We start from the raw sequence: 19,000 nt of genomic DNA on the forward strand, positions 1-19,000 counted from the left end.
GATGTGGTGACATTGTGGGTCTTGTGGCAGGCATATGGGGCCCCCCAGGAGCCTGGTGTCCTGTCTCTTCGTCCCTGTGTGCCCCCATGGGCCTGGCACCTAAGAGTGGTGGCTGGGAGTGCTCTGGACTGTGAAGTGGAGATGAGGTCAGGGCTCCGGAATGTCCCAGGTGCCTTAGCAGCGCCTGGAGCACCTGCCTTCCTGCCGGCGCGGAGACCTCTGCTCTCTGGCCTTACCTGCCCCAGAGCAATGAGTGGGCATCGGATGGTCCTCAGGGGGCTGCTGGGCTGGGTGTGTGGTTGGACCAAGGCCTGGAGAGCTGGGTTTGGGACAGGCAGCTGTGGGCTTCCTGGCCTGTGCCCCAGACAGGCACCCCATCCTCCAAAGGTCAGTTTGGATATCTAGGGGTGGGGGTGGGGAGAGTAACGTGGGTTTTTTTGTTTTTGCTTTTTGCTATACTAGGGATTGAACTCAGGGCCTTTGAACTGAGCTGTAGCCTTAACTATTTTTTTTTATTTTGAGACAGAGTCTTGCTAAGTCACTGAATTGCACAGCATAGCTGGAACTTGCAGTCCTCCTGCCTCAGCCTCCCAGAATGCTGGGATGACAGGCATGTGCCACCATGCCCAGATCTGGGTTTTTCAATCATAGGACAGGATTGAGACTGGGGAAGGAAAGAAGTCTGTAGCCAGGAGGACAGGTTTGGGGAGGGGTCAGCAAAGCAGTAGATGCCTCAGCTCTGGGACTGATGGCTCCTGCAGTGAGACCAGTTTCTCTTGTGTGTCCTGTCACCCCTATGTCTGGTCCCTGTCCTGAGGCTCCACCACGTACCTGGGAGGACAGCGGGAGGTGGGCGGCTGAGCCAAGCTGCTGTGGATGCTGGGCAGAGAGCTGGGGAGACACCTCCTCCGACATAGCGCTTCCCCTGCAGAGGCAGTGGGTCAGTCTGCAGGGAGAAGGAGTTTGGCCATTGTTGGAGTTGAGAGCTGAGCATGGAGCTCTGTCTGTCTCATCTGCAGAGCTTCATGGCATCTGAGTGTGTGTGCAAATCTGTGTCCCCATGTGTGCTCTATGCACTCCTGTTTGTTTGTTTTCCCCAGTACTGTGAATTGAACCCAGGATCTTTGCATTGATCTACATCCCCAGCCCTTTTGTGTGTGTGTGTGTGTGTGTGTGTGACACAGGTCTCTCTATGGAGTTCAGGCTGGCCTTGAACTCACTATGTAACCCTGGGCAGCCTCGAACTCGAAGCGAACCTCCTGCCTCAGCCTCCCGAGTGCTGGGATGACAGGCGTGCGACCCTAAGCCGGCTGCGCACTGCTAGTCGCACCTGGGTGCTTGTGCCCGAGGGAGGGTCAGTGTCCTGCGGTCCGCGGTGCATGCCCGCCTCCCCGGTGCCCACTGAGGGCGCGCGTGCCAAGCAGGACGCACGTCCTGTCTGTTTCCCCACCGCGCAAGCATGAAGCTCGTGAAAGCGGAAGCCAGGGTTGGGGCGCGGGGCGGGGCGTCGGGGACCAACGTTCGCGCCCACACTGCAGAGTGACAAGCTGAGGCCGGGAGGGTGGGGGGCGGGTCCTGGCACCGCCTCCGGAGTCCTTTCCTATACTGGGTCGCCGGCGAATGAGGGCCGAGCCTGTCACGTGGGCGTGACAGCTGCGGAGGGGTGGCCCGCGGCAATGTGGCCTGAGGGCGGCCTGCGCCAGGAGCCCAGCACCGAGGACCCCAGCCCCGCTTGCCCCACCCCGGCGCGCCCCCTCCCAGGGCTGCCCCGCCGGCCCCACCATGTTCTCCAGGAAGAAACGCGAGCTCATGAAAACCCCTTCCATCTCCAAAAAGAACCGCGCGGGAAGCCCCAGCCCGCAGCCGTCGGGGGTGAGTGGGGCGCAGGACGCAGGGCTCAGAGCAGGTCGGAGCTGGAGCCAAGACGCAGGGCGCGAGGGGACAGCACCTTGCCACCATGCTGGGTCAGCGCCTGGGGTCCCGCACCAGCTACAGCCCCCGGCAGGCAGAACAGCGGGGACCAGCAAGGGCAGCCTGGCACCCGGGTGTCTGGCTATCGGTATGGGGGTCTTGGTGTGGCCGCCTGACCTGCACCCTTTAGAAGTCCAGAGTGGGTAGGGAAGGGGGGGTGTCGGGGGGAGGCCGTGGGGGCTCAGGAGCTTGGGAGTCCCAGGAGCAGTTGGGAGACGGGGTCTTGGCACTGGGTTGAAGGCTTACAGGGGATCATTTAATGGGACCCATCGGCTACCGAGGTCTGAGTGCTTCGGGGGACCTGGGTGTGTCTATGAATCTTAGGGGTATCTGCGAGGTTCGAGGTTTGGGGTGCCCGTTAAGTTTGGGATGCATGTATAGGAGCCCCCTGGGTGGCCCCAGGACTTAGGGGTCCACTGGACGCCAAGGTTAGATACAGGGATCCTCGAGTTGCCTTTCCTGGAAAGAGACCCCATCTGCGGGTGGGGACGGGGTGGGGACCGGGTGGGGACGGGGTGGGGGAGGGCCGAGGATCCTCTCAGCCCCACCCGGAAGCCGGGCGCCCCTCCCCCACACCCTCCACAGGCCCCGCCCACCTGCGGTTTGGGCAGGGACCGTTGTTTGTGAAAGCGCCAGGGAAGAGGATGTTGGGTAACAGGTGGCGGGGGGAGGGGGGACAGCCCCAAATCTCAGCCCCTTGAACCCGGCCTTTGATCCTGTGGAGTGGGGCCAAAGACCCTCCAGGGCCCCACTGCCTTTCTGAGGAAGCTGAGGCAGTGTGCACGATGTGGCACCCCCTCCACTGACCGCCTTCGCCCTCCCAGGAGCTGCCCAGGAAAGATGGGCTTGATGCTGTGTTCCCTGGACCCGGCCTGGAGCCTCCGGTCACGTCCTCTGGTGTCAAGAACACAGCCACCCTGAAGCGGCCCACCAGCCTCAGTCGCCACGCCAGTGCTGCTGGCTTCCCACTCTCTGGCGCTGGCTCCTGGACACTAGGCCGGGGCTACCGAAGCCCCCTGACAGCCGCCAGCCCTGCAGAGGTGCCCACCGAGGGGCCTGGCACCGAGGCCACGGATGACATCTCAAACCTGCTGGCTGATGTGGCTCGCTTCGCAGAGGGTCTGGAAAAACTCAAGGAGTGTGTATTGCATGATGGTGAGCAGCCTGGGTGGGTGGAAGGCAGGGCCAAATACACAAAGTACTGAGAAAAGGACTTGGATTGCAGAGAGGGCTGTGTGGACCAGGCCATTACAGCTAAGGTTCTGAGGGATGTGTAGGAGTTTGGTGGAACGTGGAGGCAAGGGAATTGGAACAGAGAGAATGTCCTGTGCACGAGCTGAGAAGTATGGAAATGCAGAACGCATTCAAAGGTATGTGGCCTACGAGGATGAAGAATGAGAAGGCCAATCTGAGGAACCCCGGATCTTATCCCATGGGCAGTAGGGAGACATACAAGGTGTTAGAGAAGAGGACTGTGTAGGGTCCTTCTGCATTTGGAACCATGTGGACTGGAGGTGGCCTGAGTGGTGGAGAACCCCAGGAGTGCATGTGCCAGGCAGGAGGGCCTGTGAGATAGATAGTTCCGTTTTTTCCTCCAAGGGGCTATGACAGCCCAGCTTCCTGCTGAGTTATTTTCATCTGCTTCCTGTTTGTCCCTGGCAGCCAGGCAGGCACCTCGAGCTGGGGCAGGCACAGCATCTCATGTGCCATCTTCAGGCCCCACCAGTGATCATGGAAACCGCAGTGCCAAGCGCCCTGATGGCTTCCCCTCAGCCGCCCATTCCACAGTGGGGAAACTGAGGCCCAGCAGGCTCAATCCCAGCCTACAGGGTGATGGAGGGGGTTCTGCGCCCCTGATGGGAGGGTGTGAGCCCCTTGGTTATCTGGTCCCAGGGCGGAGGTCCGTTTCCTGGGGAAACTCTAATCTCCATTCCTTTCCGATCCTGGGTTTCCTTGGAGGCCTGGCCTGGGCGGGGCGGACAGGGGCGTCCTGTGGGCGGGTACTCTGGAGGGGCTAGGGGGTCTTTGCCTCTCAGGAAGGGGCATGGGATATGGTTAGAGTCCCAGGCTGCCCAGTGTGTGTGGCTGGTACACCCTGGACCACCCACTGCTCTGTCTGGGTCTTCAAGATGGGGTGGGAATCAGGATGCACGCCTGTCATCCCAGCACTCTGGGAGGCTGAGGCAGGAGAATCCCAAGTTCAACCCTGCCTGGGGAATTTAGCAACTTAACAAGACTCTGTCTCAAAATTAAGGGCTGGGATGTAGCTCAATGGAAGAGTCTCTCTGGTTTCAACCCCCAGTACCGCAAAAGAAAAAATAAAGAGAGAGAGAGAAAGAGAGCCAGGTATGGTGGTGTAATCTCAACACTCAGGAGGCTGAGGCAGGAGGATGGATCACTGTGAGTTCCAGACCAGCCTGAATGACATACAAAGATCCTGTCTCAAAACACCAAACAAAATAAAAGAAATGGGATGGTGATCACAGGCCCTGCAGTGTTGATGTGTGGGTCACCAGGTGGCCAAAGGACATTGAGATTGTTCTGGGTCTCACACCACAGGTGGGTGCAGTCCACAGACTTTGCCCCTCAGCTGAGCCTTCTCACGCCTTGGGCTTGGACTCTGGGCCTCAGTTTCCCCATCTGTCTTCCATCTGCCTGACATGGAATGCCACAGCTCCAGCCAGGACTCCTTCCAACCACGAGCAGGGGGAGCCCAGGACCCCGGGCCCAGGCCTCCAGGACACAGGGGCGGGGGGACATCTGAACCCCAGGTCCCGCACCCCCATCCCTGCTCACCGACCCGCGCCATGTGCATCTGTGGCACCAGGCATCCAGCTCTAGACAATGGCCCCTGGAGCTGCCGGGCGCGGCCCCCACGTGAGGGCTCAGTGCGGGCTCATTCCCCCAGTCTGCCCCGGCCGGTGTGGCACACGTGGCTCTGGAGGCGCAGGGCCAAACTCCACAGCTGCCCCTGCAGCCAGCTTCCAGGCTGGGCAGACGTGTGGGGCCCCTGGTGGCCCTGGCCCTGGAGACCTGAGGGGTCAGGTGGGGAAAGAATGGCCCGGGGAGGGGCGGGGGCTCCCGGATTCCTGAGGTCCCGCCCTCTCCCAAGTGGGCAGCTAATAGCCTGCCTCCCACCGAGGTCCAAGTGGACGCACCATCTCCCAGAGGTGGCCTTCAGCGAGGATCTGGCCCACTCCTGGGTCTCCATGTCTTTGGTCATCCTGGCCCCTTTCACAAATTCCTGTGATTTGTGGTTTTTGTTTGTTTGTTTTTTTGGTACCGGGGATCGAACTCAGGTCCTCCCGCTTGCAAGACAGGCGGCGAAACCACTGAGCTAAATCCCCGGCCCATTCTGTGGTTTTTAGAGACAGGGTCTCAGTATGTAGCCAGGGCTGACCTGGAACTCCCAGAGATCCTCCTGCCTCAGCTTCCCGAGTTCTAGGTTGACAGATGTGCACCACCACTGCGCCATGCTAGATACCATGTTTGTTCAAAAAATCTTCCAATTTAGAGAATCTGGGGAGGGCATTTAAAGTCCTGGTGCACCAGGAAGATGTGACCACACCTCTTCTTTGCTCTGATACCTGCTATGCGTTCCAGTGGCCCAGGAGCTGAAGCCTGGGAGGGCCCCCCTCACACTGGTAGCCGGCAGAGATGGGAGAGCTGTTCGGTGTTAAATGATCCTCCTTTCTTCCCACCTCACACCCACTCTGCCCAGCAGATCTCCTGGAGGCCCGCCGGCCGCTGGCCCACGAGTGCCTGGGTGAGGCCCTGCGTGTGATGCGCCAGGTTATCTCCAAGTACCCGCTGCTGAACACTGTGGAGACACTGACTGCTGCAGGCACACTCATCGCCAAGGTTAAAGGTCAGCAAAGGCAGCCGGGCCTGGAAGGGCTTCCCAGAGGAGGGGTGATCTGAAGTGAGTTTTCAAGGATGGATAGGAGTTTGACAGGCACAATTGGTCCCTGATGCTCCCCCTCTGGGCTAAAGGCTCAGACCAGATAGTTAGTTACAAGGATAGTGTGGGCCAACAGTGTGTCTCGTCTCTGCCGCCCAGCCTTCCATTACGAATGTAACAATGAGTCGGACAAGAGGGAGTTCGAGAAGGCCCTGGAGACCATTGCAGTATCCTTCAGCAGCACGTGAGCGGGGCATCTGTGAGCCAGGGGCAGGGAATGGGGGTGCCGTGGGTCCCCAGACACTGACCCCCTTGCCCCGCAGTGTGTCTGAGTTCCTCATGGGCGAGGTGGACAGCAGCACACTCCTGGCCGTGCCACCGGGGGACCCCAGCCAGGTGAGCAGGGCAGCGGGGCCGCCCTGTCACCCGGGAACCTCGGGGTGTGTCAGGGTAGGGAGGTCACACCAGTGTCCCCTCACAAGCAGTCCATGGAGAGCCTGTACCAGGGCAGCGAGGGCTCCCCGCCCAGCGCCGAGGACTGCGAGGAGGGTGAGTGTCCCCGGGGGCGGAAGGGCAGGGGGGGGGGCGTACTCTCCAGCGGCTCCCGAGCTGAGCAGGCGCCCCGCAGGCTGCCCGCCCCCGGAGGAAGTGGACATGCTACTGCAGCGCTGCGAGGGCGGCGTGGACGCGGCTCTGCAGTACGCCAAGAATATGGCCAAGTACATGAAGGACCTTATTGGCTACCTGGAGAAGCGGACTGCGCTGGGTGAGCGCATGCGTGGAGGGTCTGGTGGGAGGGGCAGGAAGGAGCCTTTGACCCCCGCGTGACCACGCCCCCTCACACCCCCAGAGATGGAGCTCGCCAAAGGTCTGCAGAAACTTATCCATGGTGCCAGACAGAACATCACGCACGAGGTGGGCTCCGAGCAGGCACGGGGCAGGGTCCTTCCCTCTATAGTGTGGGTGCTGTCATCCCAGCACTTTGGGAGGCTGAGGCAGGAGGATTGAAAGTTCCAGAGTCCTGCCTCGGTAGCTTAGTGACTTAGAAAAATCCCGTTTCAAAATAAAAAAGGACTGGAAATGTAGCTCAGTGGTAGAAGGCTCCTATGCTCCATCCCCAAAACCACAAAAAGAAGAACATAAGAAAAGAAAAAATCTTGCCCGGGGATGTAGCTCAGTGGCAGGGCGCCTGCCTGGCAAGCTCAAGGTGCTGAGTTCGATCTCCGGTACCAAAACAAAACAAAACAGGGCCAGGGATTTAGCTCAGTGGTTCTGGCGCCTGCCTTGCAAGCTCAAGGTCCCGAGTTCGATCCCTGGTACCAAAAAACCCCCAACAAAACAACAAAACAAAAGCCTCAAAGTTTATCATGGGTGTGATATGGTGTAACCTATAATCGTAGCACTCTGGGAGGCTGAGGCAGGAGGATTCTAAGTTTGAGCCCAGCCTGGGCAATTTAAGTGACTTTGCAAGACCCTGTGCCAAAATAAAAAGGGCTGTGATGCAGCTCAGTGCAAAGGGCCTGGATTCCATCTCCAGTACAATTTCTGAAAAAATGTGGGTCCTGATATTGCAGTACTCCAGGGAGGGGGTTGGCAGGGAGGTAGCACCTGGGGATGCTGGGCCCTCCGCTGTCCCCATCCCTCCCTGATGCAGTGATCGCTCCCTGCAGCCCCACATGCCCCTGCTGTCCATCTACTCGCTGGCCCTGGAGCAGGACCTGGAGTTTGGCCATGGCATGGTGCAGGCAGTGGGCACACTGCAGACCCAGACCTTCATGCAGGTGGGCTGTGGGGCATGGAGGGCAGCTGGTGGGTGCGTCCCCGGGGTCTCCACTCATGTCCCGTCTCGCCCCAGCCCCTCACCCTGCGGCGGCTGGAACATGAGAGGCGCAGGAAGGAGATCAAGGAGTCCTGGCACCGCGCACAGCGGAAGCTGGTAGGAGCCGGGGTGGGGAGGAGGGGTGGCTGCGCAGGCGCAGTGCTCTTGCACAGACCGTGCGCCCTCGCTGGTCAGAGGTTCAGAAATGGCCTGTCCCAGGGGTTACACTGAGAGGGTTCCCAGGTTGGAGGGAAACTGAGGCTCACTCACTTAGGTATAGGCTCCAAGTTTCTGGGTAGTATTCTTTCCTCGCTTCTCTTCCCGGATGCCTCAAAGGCACTATGGAAGGTGGGCATAGTGGCAGCAACCTGAGATCCCAGCACTTGGGAAGCTGAGGCAGGAGAATCATAGAGTTCGAGGCCAGTCTAGGCTACATAGTGAGTTGAAGGCCAGCCAGAACTACATAGCAAGACTCTGTCTTAAACAAAATGTTTTGTACTTGAGACCAGGTCTTGTTAAATTGCCCAGCCTGGACTCGAATTTGTGATCTTCCTGCCTCAGCCTCCCAGGAGGGTGATGGGATGCCAAGCGTGTGCCACGAAGCTCAGCCTTTTTTTCTCGGTACCAGGGATTGAACTCAGGACCTTATGCTTGCCAGGCAGGTTCAGCACCACTGAGCTGCATTGCCGGCCCGCTTTTTTTTTTGGTACTGGGGATTGAACTGGAACTTGGGACCTTGTGCTTTTCAGGCAGGCGCCAGAACCACTGAGCTAAATCCCCAGCCCTCGATTTTTTTTTTTTTTTTTTTTGGTACCAGGGATTGAACTCAGGACCTTACACTTTTGAGGCAGGCAGTGGAATCCCTGAGCTAAATCCCTGGCCCTCGCTTTTTTTTTTTAATGACATTTTGTGTCACTCATCCAAAAAGGCCTTCCCCTCACTAGTGTTATTTTTTGGGGGGGTGTACTGGGGATTGAACTCGGGTTTGTGCGCTCCTGAGGCAGGTTGCGGAACCACTGAGCTAAATCCCCGGCCCTCACTAGGGTTATTTTTAATGATTACCTTACTAACTGCACTAGTTCTTTTCTGGGTGGTGGTGGTATTGAACCCAGGCTAAGCACAAGCAAGCTGCACCCTAGCACACCTCGTTCTCTTCTGAATGTTGAAGCCTCTGCGGTCTAGAGGGCTGTGAGGTCCCCCTGCCCACCCCCCAGTTTCTGGCCAAGCACTTCCTGAAGAGCCTCATGGCTGCCGACTTCCGGCCTGGGCGGCCCGTTTCATCTCTCGGAAGGGAAGTGAAATCAGCTGAGGTGCAGGCACCAGCCTGTGCCTTCCGGGGTGGGGGGGCTGGATGACAGTGAGTCTTACTGTCTGAAGCAGAGCTGAGCCGTGTCTCAGTCTCCCTGGCTGAGAAATGCGCACCTATTCTGCTTGCCAGAGTGGGCTGTGGGTTTCCAGAGGCCAGAGACTGGGTGGGCTAGGCTGGAGCCAGTCCCTTCCTCCCACACCTGCAGCAAGAGGCCGAGGCCAACCTGCGCAAGGCCAAGCAGAGCTATGTCCAGCGCTGCGAGGACCACGACAAGGCCCGCCTCCAAGTGGCCAAGGCCGAGGACGAGCAGGCGGCCACCTCACCTGGGGCGGGCAGCACAGCTTCCAAGACGCTGGACAAGCGGCGGCGGCTGGAGGAGGAAGCCAAGAACAAGGTGAGGGTGGTGGTGATGAGACCCAGGGATGCAGTTTCCCATCTTCCCAAGAATGCCCTTCCCAGTGTGTGTGGTGGTGCACACCTGTCATTCCAGCATTCTGGGTGGCTGAGGCAGGAGGATCTCAAAATCTAGCCCAGCCTGGACAACTTAGCAAGACCTTGACTTCAAATAAAAAAAGGGGGTGGCCAGGGATTTAGCTCAGTGGTTCCACCGCCTGCCTCGCAAGCGCAAGGACCCGAGTTTGATCCCTGCTACCAAAAAAAAAAAAAAAGAAAAGAAGAGTATGGTATCTTCAAATAAAAAAGGGGCGAGAAAAAAAAATAAAGAATGCCTTTCCCATCCTCTCCTGCCTGGCTCCTTCTGGGAATTAGTATTATTATTTTTTGGTACCGGGGATCGAACTCAGGACCTTGTGCTTGAGAGGCAAGTGATGGCACCACTGAGCTAAATCCCTGGGCTGGGAATTTATTTATTTATTTAGTTAGTTTTGAGATAGGGTCTTGTTATGTAGTTCAGGCTGGCCTATGTAGCTTAGGCTGACCTTGAACTCCTGGTGATCCTCCTGCCTCAGCCTCCCCAGTGCTGGGCTATTAGGAGTGGACTACCATGCCCAGCTCTCTGGAGATTTCTCTCTCAGGCCTGGCCACCTCCTGGCTGAGGCCTGAGCCCAGGGCTGAGCCTGCATGTGCCCATCCCAACCCCCTCCAGGCGGATGAAGCCATGGCCACGTACCGCACGTGCGTGGCAGATGCTAAGACGCAGAAACAGGAGCTGGAGGACACAAAGGTGACCGCGCTGCGGCAGATCCAGGAGGTCATCCGCCAGAGCGACCAGACCATCAAGTCGGTGGGTGGCCGTCGCTGGGTGTGTGGCCCAGGGCGAAGCGGCTGCGGGCCTGCTCCTGACCTGTTTCCGTCTGGGCCCACAGGCCACCATCTCCTACTACCAGATGATGCACATGCAGACGGCGCCGTTGCCCGTGCACTTCCAGATGCTGTGTGAGAGCAGCAAGCTCTATGACCCTGGCCAGCAGTACGCATCGCATGTGCGACAGCTGCAGCGTGGCGAGGAGCCCGATGTGCGCTACGACTTCGAACCACATGTGTCTGCCAACGCCTGGTACCACCGCGAGTCCCTGCCCCAGAGCCCTGCTTCGCACGCCCTGCAGGGTGGCCACCATCGTGACCTTTCACTCTGCCTGGGTCCCCTGCCAGGTCCCCTGTCACACGTGCCCGGAAGAACAGCTTCAACATTGGCGACACTTTGGGGACAGAGGCCACCAGCAGCAGCCCCTCAGAGGAAGGAGGGCCCAGTGAAGGGACATCTGCCAAAGACCACAGGGGTGAGCCCTGGCAGGCATCCTGGGTGGGCACTGGCTCCCTGTGGCCCTCCAGCTCTTCACAGGAGACTCCCCTTTCTGCCTCCCCAGGGGGACGGGGACACCAGGTGCACAAGTCGTGGCCAATCTCAGTCTCAGACTCGGACGGCAGCCTGGCCCCCAGCGACGGCTCAGGTGAGATGGCCAACCTGTCCCTCCTCCTGTCCAGGGGAAAGTGACAGTGTCCAGCCTGCCCTTGGTCTTGTTCACACTGGGACTGACAGCCCTGTTTCCCGGCCAGGGGACTTTAAGAAGTTCCAGCGGATGTCATCCAGTGGCACTGTGTCATCCAGTGAGGAGCTGGTGGACCAAGAGGGTGGAGCAGGGACAGCGGAGTTTGAACAGGGTGAGAAGGGCCTGTGCCGCGCAGGAAAGGGGCGGGGGGTGTGGACGTGGTCTCCGTCTGGGTCTGTCCCCTTCCTGCCTCGGTGACACGGACTCCTCGTCCTGCCCACAGATGACATCAACAGCATGGCCCCCCAGCTGCCAGTGGCTGTGCCCAGTGGGCCCTTTCGCCATGTCGGGCTGTCCAAGGCAGCACGCACGCACCGGCTCCGGAAGCTCCGCACACCGGCCAAGTGCCGGGAATGTAACAGCTATGTCTACTTCCAGGGAGCTGAGTGTGAGGAGGTGTGTGGGGCGCACACCTGTTATCCCAGCACTCTTGGGGGCTGAGGCAGGAGGCTTGCAACTTTGCAAGACCTTTGTGTTTGCAAGACCCTGTTCTCAAAATAAAATATTTTTAGGGGGCCGGGGATGTAGCTCAATGGTTCTGCTGCCTGCCTCGCAAGCACAAGGACCCGAGTTCGATCCCTGGTACCAGAAAAACAAAACAAAAATAAAAAATTTGTAAAAGGGATGGGGATATAGCTCAATGTGAAGGTCCTAGATTGAATCCCCAGTACAGGAGGGAAGGGGGAGCAGCAAACAGAGGGAGTGGGAAGTTCTTTTAGTGTTGGGTATCCTGGGGGAGAGGCTGGGGGTGAACAGGTGGACGGAGGCACAGCCAGTGCAATGGGCCTGGGGCTGTGGCAGAAAGAACGAGAGGTACTGGTTGCCTGTAGTGGTACACTCCTATAATCCGAGAACTCTGGAGGCTGAGGCAGGAGAATCACTGACTTTGAGCTCAGCCTGGGCTGCATAGTGAGACCCTGTCTCAAAAGAAGAAAAAGGGTCTGGAGGGAGGAGTGAACAGGGTCCAGGGGTGCAAGAAGGGCCCGTGTTTTTAGCAGGTACCAGGCGATTATGAGGAGTCCAGAGGGGAGGGCAGATGGATCTGGCATCTGTGTGGGTCTGGGCATCCCCAGGGGCCAGGGGTCATTCCCTGCCTCCCCCAGTGCTGTCTGGCCTGCCACAAGAAGTGCCTGGAGACCCTGGCCATCCAATGTGGCCACAAAAAGCTGCAGGGCCGCCTTCAGCTCTTCGGACAGGATTTCAGCCGCGCGACCTGGGGTACCCCGGATGGCATCCCGTTCATCGTGAAGAGGTGCCTGTGTGAGATCGAGCGGCGCGCGCTGCGCACCAAGGTGGCCTGGAGACCCAGGGCGGAGCAGAAGGGAGCAGGGTGGAGGGGTGGGCAAGAGCCAGTGGGCGGGGGCTCACTGCCACCCCACAGGGCATCTACCGGGTCAACGGGGTGAAGACGCGTGTGGAGAAGCTGTGCCAGGCCTTTGAGACCAGCCAGGAGCTGGTGGAGCTATCACAGGCCTCGCCCCATGACATTAGCAATGTCCTCAAGCTCTACCTGCGCCAGGTGAGTCAGATTGAAGGTGGGATTGTTGGTCTAGGGGGCGGGGCCAGTGCTGGGTTGATTTCAGGCCCTAGAGTGGTTGGCCATGGCCAGAGGCTGGGAGGGGCGTAGTCTTGGCGGAGGAGGTCTGAGGCTGAGCTGGGGGCGTGGTCAGATGCTGTGGTGGGCGGGCGTGGCTAGAGCCCTTCAGGGGCGTGGCCATGGCGGGCTGCTCTAAAGCTGGGGCCAGGGTCACAGCCTGCAGTGGGTGGAACCTAGCGGCTGGGCGTGGCCAGAGCTCAGGAGGGACAGGGCCTTAGCAGGTGTGCACTCCCTTAGTCCAGTCTCACTGACCAGATCCCGTTCCCTTGGCCTGCAGCTGCCGGAGCCACTCATCTCCTTCCGCCTCTATCACGAGCTGGTAGGGCTGGCCAAGGACAGCCTGAAGGCAGAGGCTGAGGCCAAGGCAGCATCCCGGGGGGCCCGGCAGGATGGGTCTGAGAGCGAGGCGGCGGCCATGGCCATGGCGGGGCGCTTGCGGGAGCTGCTGCGGGACCTGCCCCCGGAGAACCAGGCCACGCTGCGGTACCTGCTGCGGCACCTGCGCAGGTGAAGGCCGCCAGGCAGGGGTCTGGGGTGGCAGGATTCCGCAGGGCCACTGACACACCCTGGGCCCTCCCTGCCCACAGGATTGTGGAGGTGGAACAGGACAACAAGATGACCCCTGGGAACCTAGGCATCGTGTTCGGGCCTACGCTGCTGCGGCCGCGGCCCACCGAAGCCACTGTCTCCCTGTCGTCACTGGTAGACTACCCCCACCAGGCTCGTGTCATCGAGACCCTCATCGTCCACTATAGCCTGGTGTTTGAGGACGAGCCAGAAGAGGGACTCAGGGCACAGGTAGGTCTCACCCAGGGCTGTGCTGGAGAAGGATGGACACAGCCCTGCGAGAGCTTTGGTTTTGACAGGGAACCTGGGGAGGTTGCTGGGTGGTCTTTCTAGCAAAGAACTGGATGAAAATAGAGCCCTGGTGTCCAAAGGCCCCGTGAGCACTGCACTGTCTTTGGAGCTGCAGACAGCCACAACTGGAAGCAGTTGGAGTTAATCCTTTAGGGTTTTGTTGTAATTTAACACCCCCTACCCCCAGGACGAGGCAAGCAGCCAGCGCTCAGAGGTGGTGGTGCCAGTGCCCTACCTGGAGGCCAGGGAGGCTGCCACCTATGCCCTGCAGGAGGAGGACAGGGGCCGAGGTGAGTGGTGGCCAAGATGGGCCCCAGGGGATGCTGTGCACCAAGTGCAGAAGACGGAGTGTGGTGTCCAAGAGACAGATCATGAGCCAGAAATAGTGGCACATGTCTGTCATCCCAGCACTCTGGGAGGCTGAGGCAGGAGGATCCCAAGTTCGAGCTCAGCCTGGGCAACTCAGCAACTTAGTGAGACCCTGTCTCAAAATAAAAAATAAATCTGGGGATGTAGCTCAATGTGGGTTCAATCCCCGGTACCATGGAAAGGAACAGACAGAAAGAGATGTGAAGCAGGGGCTGGGGTGGGGCCTGGGAATTTGACTCAACTGGGGACAGCCTCAGTTTTTGGTGGCTGGGGAGCACCCCTCATTCTCTGTCCGGTTTTCCCAGAATCCCGAGTGGCATCCAATGATTCTGACTCAGAGCTAGAGGAAGCCTCGGACTCCCTGTCCTTGTCAGATGCCAGTGCCCTGCACCGCCTCAGCTTCCTGGAGAAGCAGGAAGGGGAGGCCAGCCCAGAGGAGGGTCCCCGAAGCCGGAGTGGCAGCGAGGAGCAGCTGGGGAATGAGGATGAAGAGGGCCCAGCCCAGCAGCTGTCCACATACAACACCAATCAGTCCAACAATGTGGCGCTTGCCCGGCTGCTGCCCATGAGGCTCCGCACCAAGTGCATCTCAGGGGCCAGCTGTGGACACAGGCGGCCAGAGTTCGTCTGAACTGGGTGGGGATGTTGCACTGCTGGCTGTTCTCCTGCCCCTCTGGAGGGCCCTGGGCCTGCCCTGGGTCATTGCCAAGGGGGCTTGGGCTTGGATGCACACACAGCTGAGGCCACACTGGTCACCTCTCTGGGGACAGCAGGCTTGGGGTCCACCCTGTGTCTGCCATGCAGACAGGCCCAGCTCAGCCCAGCTGGGGGTTCCTGCCTTGGGGAAGTCACCTACTGCCATAAGGGCTAAGCAGCCCTGCCCCATGACCGCCTTCCCCATGGCCTGGCCTCCCTGGGACTCAGGCCCCACAGGGAGGCCACTGCTGACCCTGATCCGACCACTGGAGCTCTGGCTCCAGGAAGCTGTCACCTTTCTGTAAAGCTGGACTGGACACCTGGGCTTAGGTACACAATGGAGTCCCTCACAGGCCACGTCTTTCTTGCAAACCCAAACTTCTTTTTGCTTAAAATAAACCTTTTAATCTGGTGGGTTTTTTTTTTTTTTTTTTTTTTTGATGACACTGGGAATTGAACCTAGGGCCTTTGCATTGAGCTACACCTCCAGCTCTTTTAATTTTTATTTATTTACGTTTTTGAGACAGGGTCTCACTATGTGGTCTAGCCTGGCCTTGAAACACCTCATAGCCTAGGCTGGCTTGGAACTCATGACGACCCTCCTGCCTTAGCATACCGTGCTGGGATTACAGGCTGGGATCCATCACCACACTAGTGTTTAATTTTTATTCTGAGACAGGGTCTAAGTTGCCCTAGCTGGGCTTAAATTTGCAATCCTCCTGATTCAGCCTCCCAGAGTGCTAGGATGTGTACTCCTGCACCCAGCTAATCTGGTGTTCTCTGTGAGGACAGCTGGGGTAGGGGGACAAAGGCTGAGGGGACAGAGGTCCTACAGCAATGTCCTTGGTGTCCTCGCTGCGGAGGGTGGTGACCCCAGGCGTGGTGCTGGACACGGGCAACCCTTCTGTGTGGCTTATAGCTCAGGGGCATGCAGTGGGATTGGCCACATGATGGACACATTCTCCAGCTGCCAGGTCCCCAGCCGGCCCCACGTGGCTACCAAGAGCTGGGAATGTGGCCGGTGGGCTTGCAGGAGTACAAGTTGCAACTTCCAGTTACTTTATTCATTCTGTGTGGGGTGCCGGCAATGCAACTGAGCGTTGCACACTGAGCTCAGAGCTACAGCCAGACCCAGCTCTTGAGCCCTGGGAAGACAACTGCCACCTGTTTTAAAAAATTATTTGAAATGCTCAGGATAGAACCCAGGCTCATCACTGAGCCACATCCCAGCACTTTATTTTGAAACAGGGTCTGGCTGAGTTGCCCAGGCTGGCCTCAGCCTCCCAAATAGCTGGGATGACAGGCGTGCGGCAGCTCTGTCCGCGGTAGAGAACTAGGCAGAACTGGGGCCGCTCATGGTAACGGTGGGATACACAAAGGGCCCTGATCTTCCTGTTGAACAGCAGCACCAGAAAGCTGCAGCGAAACCCGAGCCACGGACCAGAAACCTCAACACCAAAGGGCGACACTGAGAGGCTTCAGAGGAAGAGGACACACAGGTCACAGGGGCTCAGAACTGGCTCTGGTAAACAGAGACGCCTTGGCCTACAGCCAGCCCAGGTTTGCAGGTTGCCTGTGGTTGTCATTTCTGCCACAAGCAGAGTCGAGGAACTGACAGGGATTGCTTTGTCTGTGAACTTGAAAGTATTTACTGACACTTTACCAAAAACATCTTGTTTGCCAGGTGTGGTGGTGCACACCTGCAATCCCAGCACTTGGGACTGCTGAGGCAGGAGGATCCCTCCAAGTTTGAGGCCAGCCTGGGCTTATTGAGTTCAAAGCCATTCTGAACTCTAGCAAGACCCTATCTCAAAAAAACAAAACAAAACAAAATTTATTGACCTTCAACTGTTCTTTATTTTTGCAGTACTAGAGACTGAACCCAAGGGTGACCCACTGAGCTACACCCTGGCCCTTTATCTTTTATTTTTTTGTTTTTTGAGACAGGTTCTCACTATATAGTCCAGGCTGTCCTCAAACTTGCTATTCTGCCTCAGCTTCCCAGAGTGCTGGGATGACAGGCCTATGCTACCACACCTAGCCATATTTTATTTTTCCAGTGCTGGGGATGGAAGCCAGGGCCTTCAGTATGCTGAGTACATACCTCAGTACAACCCCTGATCTGCCTTTTACAAATGTCAAAGAATGCAAAGCCGGAATAAACATCATGGAAAATCCCTTCCTTGCCGGGATAAGCCAGCAAGGGTGGCTGAAGTGCTGCTTTTTCCTTTCTTTAGAAGGAGGGTGCTCGGGCAGTAGCCTGGAATCTCACATACTAGGCCAATGGTTGCCACTGAGCATCATCCCACCCCTCTGAACACCTCACACAGAACCAGGACACCAGCACCAGTTCACAGGCAGCTCACCAATTCCTGTGACTTCACAGCTAGAACCAGCTTCAGGGAAGGCTCGACCCAGCTTGACCCTGGTGCCCACGAAGTGGTGGTCAGGGAGCCTCCTGAAAGCCAGGGCCCCTCTATTGTCACCCCAGGAGCCCGAAGCTGGACATAGTCCTGTCCACCTTGCTTGGGCAATGGCTACTCCTGGGCCATCCTGGGAACTAGGAACAGGCAGGGCTTGGTGGGAAAGAAGAAAGCCAGAGGTGGGAGATGACACACAGCAAATTTCCTTCACTTTTGAAGATCTGGAAGCTAACTACTGGCACCTGAAGTCAAAGCATGCTCTCGCCAGGCTTCAAAATCAAAGCAAACAAACAAAATGCCAAAGCGATCTTCTTGGGCCTTGCCAGAGATGATTCCAAATGCATGTACAAAATACTCAAGAAAAACTGAGATTGTAAATTCACTATAAGGTCTCCCTATGTATGTAGTCCGGGATGGCCCTGAATTTGCAATCCTCCTGCCTCCATCTCCTGAGTGCTGGGATTACAGATGCATGCCACTGTGCCCAGCTCACCTTAACGATTTCCGAGATCACAGCTCAGTGGCATTGGGTGCATCCCACAGCCTTGTGCCATCCCCGCTGTCCATCTCCAGGACTTTCCATCTCCCCAGCTGAGCTCTGTCCCAGGAAACGCTGACTCCCTCGTGCCCTCCCCAGCCTGGAACCACCATCCTCCTTCCTGTCCCTGTGGATCTGACCACGCTGGGCCTCCTGGGAGTGGGACCCTGCAGTGCGTGTTCTCCTGTGTCTGGCTTATTTTGACCAAGATGACCTTGTAAAACTGTGTTATATATTTGCAGAGAAAGAGGAAACTTGTTGAACCTGTCAGGTGTTCTATAAAACTCAACAAACCTAAACAGATCCGTGGAAGAGAAGAGAGGTTCCCGAGACAGCCTGTGTGTAAACTCACTCATCTGCTTCAGCAAAGCATCTGGACTGGGGTCTGCCCAGGCCAGGCTGTCCCCAAGTCACCGGGTACCAGAAGTGGGCTCCAAAGAGATTGAAGCCCCACTTGGACATGCCCAAAGTAACAATGGTTTTTTGGGTTCTTGTTATTCTGCAGTCCTGGGGATTGAATCCAAGGCTTAGACACTGAGCTACATCTCCATGCATGTTTTATTCTGAGACAGGGTCTTATAAAATTGCTCAGGGGCCCGGGGATTTAGCTCAGTGTTTTTGCCACCTGCTGCACGTGCGCAAGGACCTGAGTTCGATCCCCAGTATCAAAAAAAATAAAATAAAGTAAAAAATAAAATTGCTCAGGCTGAGCTTGACCTTGGCAATCTTCCTGTCTTAGCTTCCCAAACCGCTGGGGTTACAGGGTTGTGCCACCATGCCCAGCGTTGCTAGGTATTTAGAAAGTATTTTTTAAAAACTTTTGGAAAGCCAGGTGGTGGTGCACACCTGTCACCCCATCACTCAGGAAGCTGAAGCAGGAGGATCACTTTGAGTTTGAGGCCAGCTTGGGCTACACAATGAGTTCAAGGCCAGCCTAAACTACGGAGAATGTCTCAAAAAACAACACAAACGAAAAAACAAAAGAAGACAGCAAATGGAAGCCCAGGCTGGGCAACTTAGCAAGACATTGTTTCAAAAAATAAGATAAAGAAACCCGATGAGATGACAGGTAGCGGATGTACACAGACCCTCTCCACCGATGCTATCCAAACAGCCAAAGAGCAAAAGAGAAGGTGCTCAACCCTATTAGCTGATAGGAAAAGCGAATCCAAGCCAGGAGATCCCTTCCCACCACCTGGACAGCTGTGACCAAAAGCACCAGGGGCTGGAGGCTGAGGAACCCAAGCTTTGGCATGGCAGGATAAATGTGTGAGACAGTGGGGCTCAGGTGTTCCTCCCAGTCACCACGTGCCTGTGACACCAACAGTGTGTGCACCAGAGAACAAAACACCTCTCCATGTGAGAACCTGCACATGTGTTCACAGCAGTGCTGTTCTGTGGCCGGAAGCTGTAAACAGCCACACAAGACGACTTAGGAACAGAAACACATATGGTGCTCCAGCCCCCCACTCAGCCAGGACAAGAGTGAGGCCGTGACACAGCCTGCTGA

The 19,000-nt window shown here is 57.4% G+C and overlaps 1 protein-coding gene across 8 annotated transcripts; it reads left to right on the forward strand.

Moving 5' to 3' along the window:
* Window positions 1-141: 141 nt before the first annotated feature.
* Arhgap45 (Rho GTPase activating protein 45) lies at window positions 142-14,941 on the forward strand. 8 transcript variants are annotated; one of them, XM_013065988.3, is made up of 23 exons: window positions 142-387; window positions 2,796-3,126; window positions 5,696-5,839; window positions 6,032-6,116; window positions 6,196-6,268; window positions 6,355-6,421; window positions 6,501-6,638; window positions 6,723-6,787; window positions 7,543-7,653; window positions 7,728-7,808; window positions 9,206-9,394; window positions 10,106-10,243; window positions 10,326-10,516; window positions 10,612-10,739; window positions 10,827-10,910; window positions 11,017-11,121; window positions 11,233-11,405; window positions 12,113-12,301; window positions 12,391-12,528; window positions 12,884-13,113; window positions 13,194-13,404; window positions 13,652-13,754; window positions 14,139-14,941. In XM_013065988.3, the coding sequence occupies exons 1-23, from the start codon at window positions 142-144 to the stop codon at window positions 14,462-14,464; spliced, it is 3,546 nt and encodes a 1,181-aa protein (XP_012921442.2). In that variant the 3' UTR covers window positions 14,465-14,941. The 8 variants fall into 8 exon arrangements, with proteins under 8 accessions (XP_012921442.2, XP_004866038.3, XP_012921443.1 ...); XM_004865981.4 differs by having other exon boundaries at window positions 6,358-6,421; XM_013065989.3 differs by lacking the exon at window positions 142-387 and adding an exon at window positions 1,530-1,872.
* The last annotated feature ends 4,059 nt before the right edge of the window (window positions 14,942-19,000 follow it).

This window comes from Heterocephalus glaber, unplaced genomic scaffold (genome assembly GCF_053883595.1).
Source record: "Heterocephalus glaber isolate CG9 unplaced genomic scaffold, H.glaber_assembly_v1.0 deba00001760, whole genome shotgun sequence".
Taxonomy (NCBI): Eukaryota; Metazoa; Chordata; class Mammalia; order Rodentia; family Bathyergidae; genus Heterocephalus; species Heterocephalus glaber.

What these genes read in the sequence shown, in the direction of transcription:
- Arhgap45 (XM_013065988.3), top strand. Translation starts at nt 142, where the DNA reads ATGAGGTCAGGGCTCCGGAATGTCCCAGGTGCCTTAGCAGCGCCTGGA. An exon ending in GCGACCAGACCATCAAGTCG is followed by an intron (nt 10,244 to 10,325) that starts GTGGGTGGCCGT and finishes CTGGGCCCACAG; the next exon opens with GCCACCATCTCCTACTACCA. An exon ending in AAGAGGGACTCAGGGCACAG is followed by an intron (nt 13,405 to 13,651) that starts GTAGGTCTCACC and finishes CCCTACCCCCAG; the next exon opens with GACGAGGCAAGCAGCCAGCG.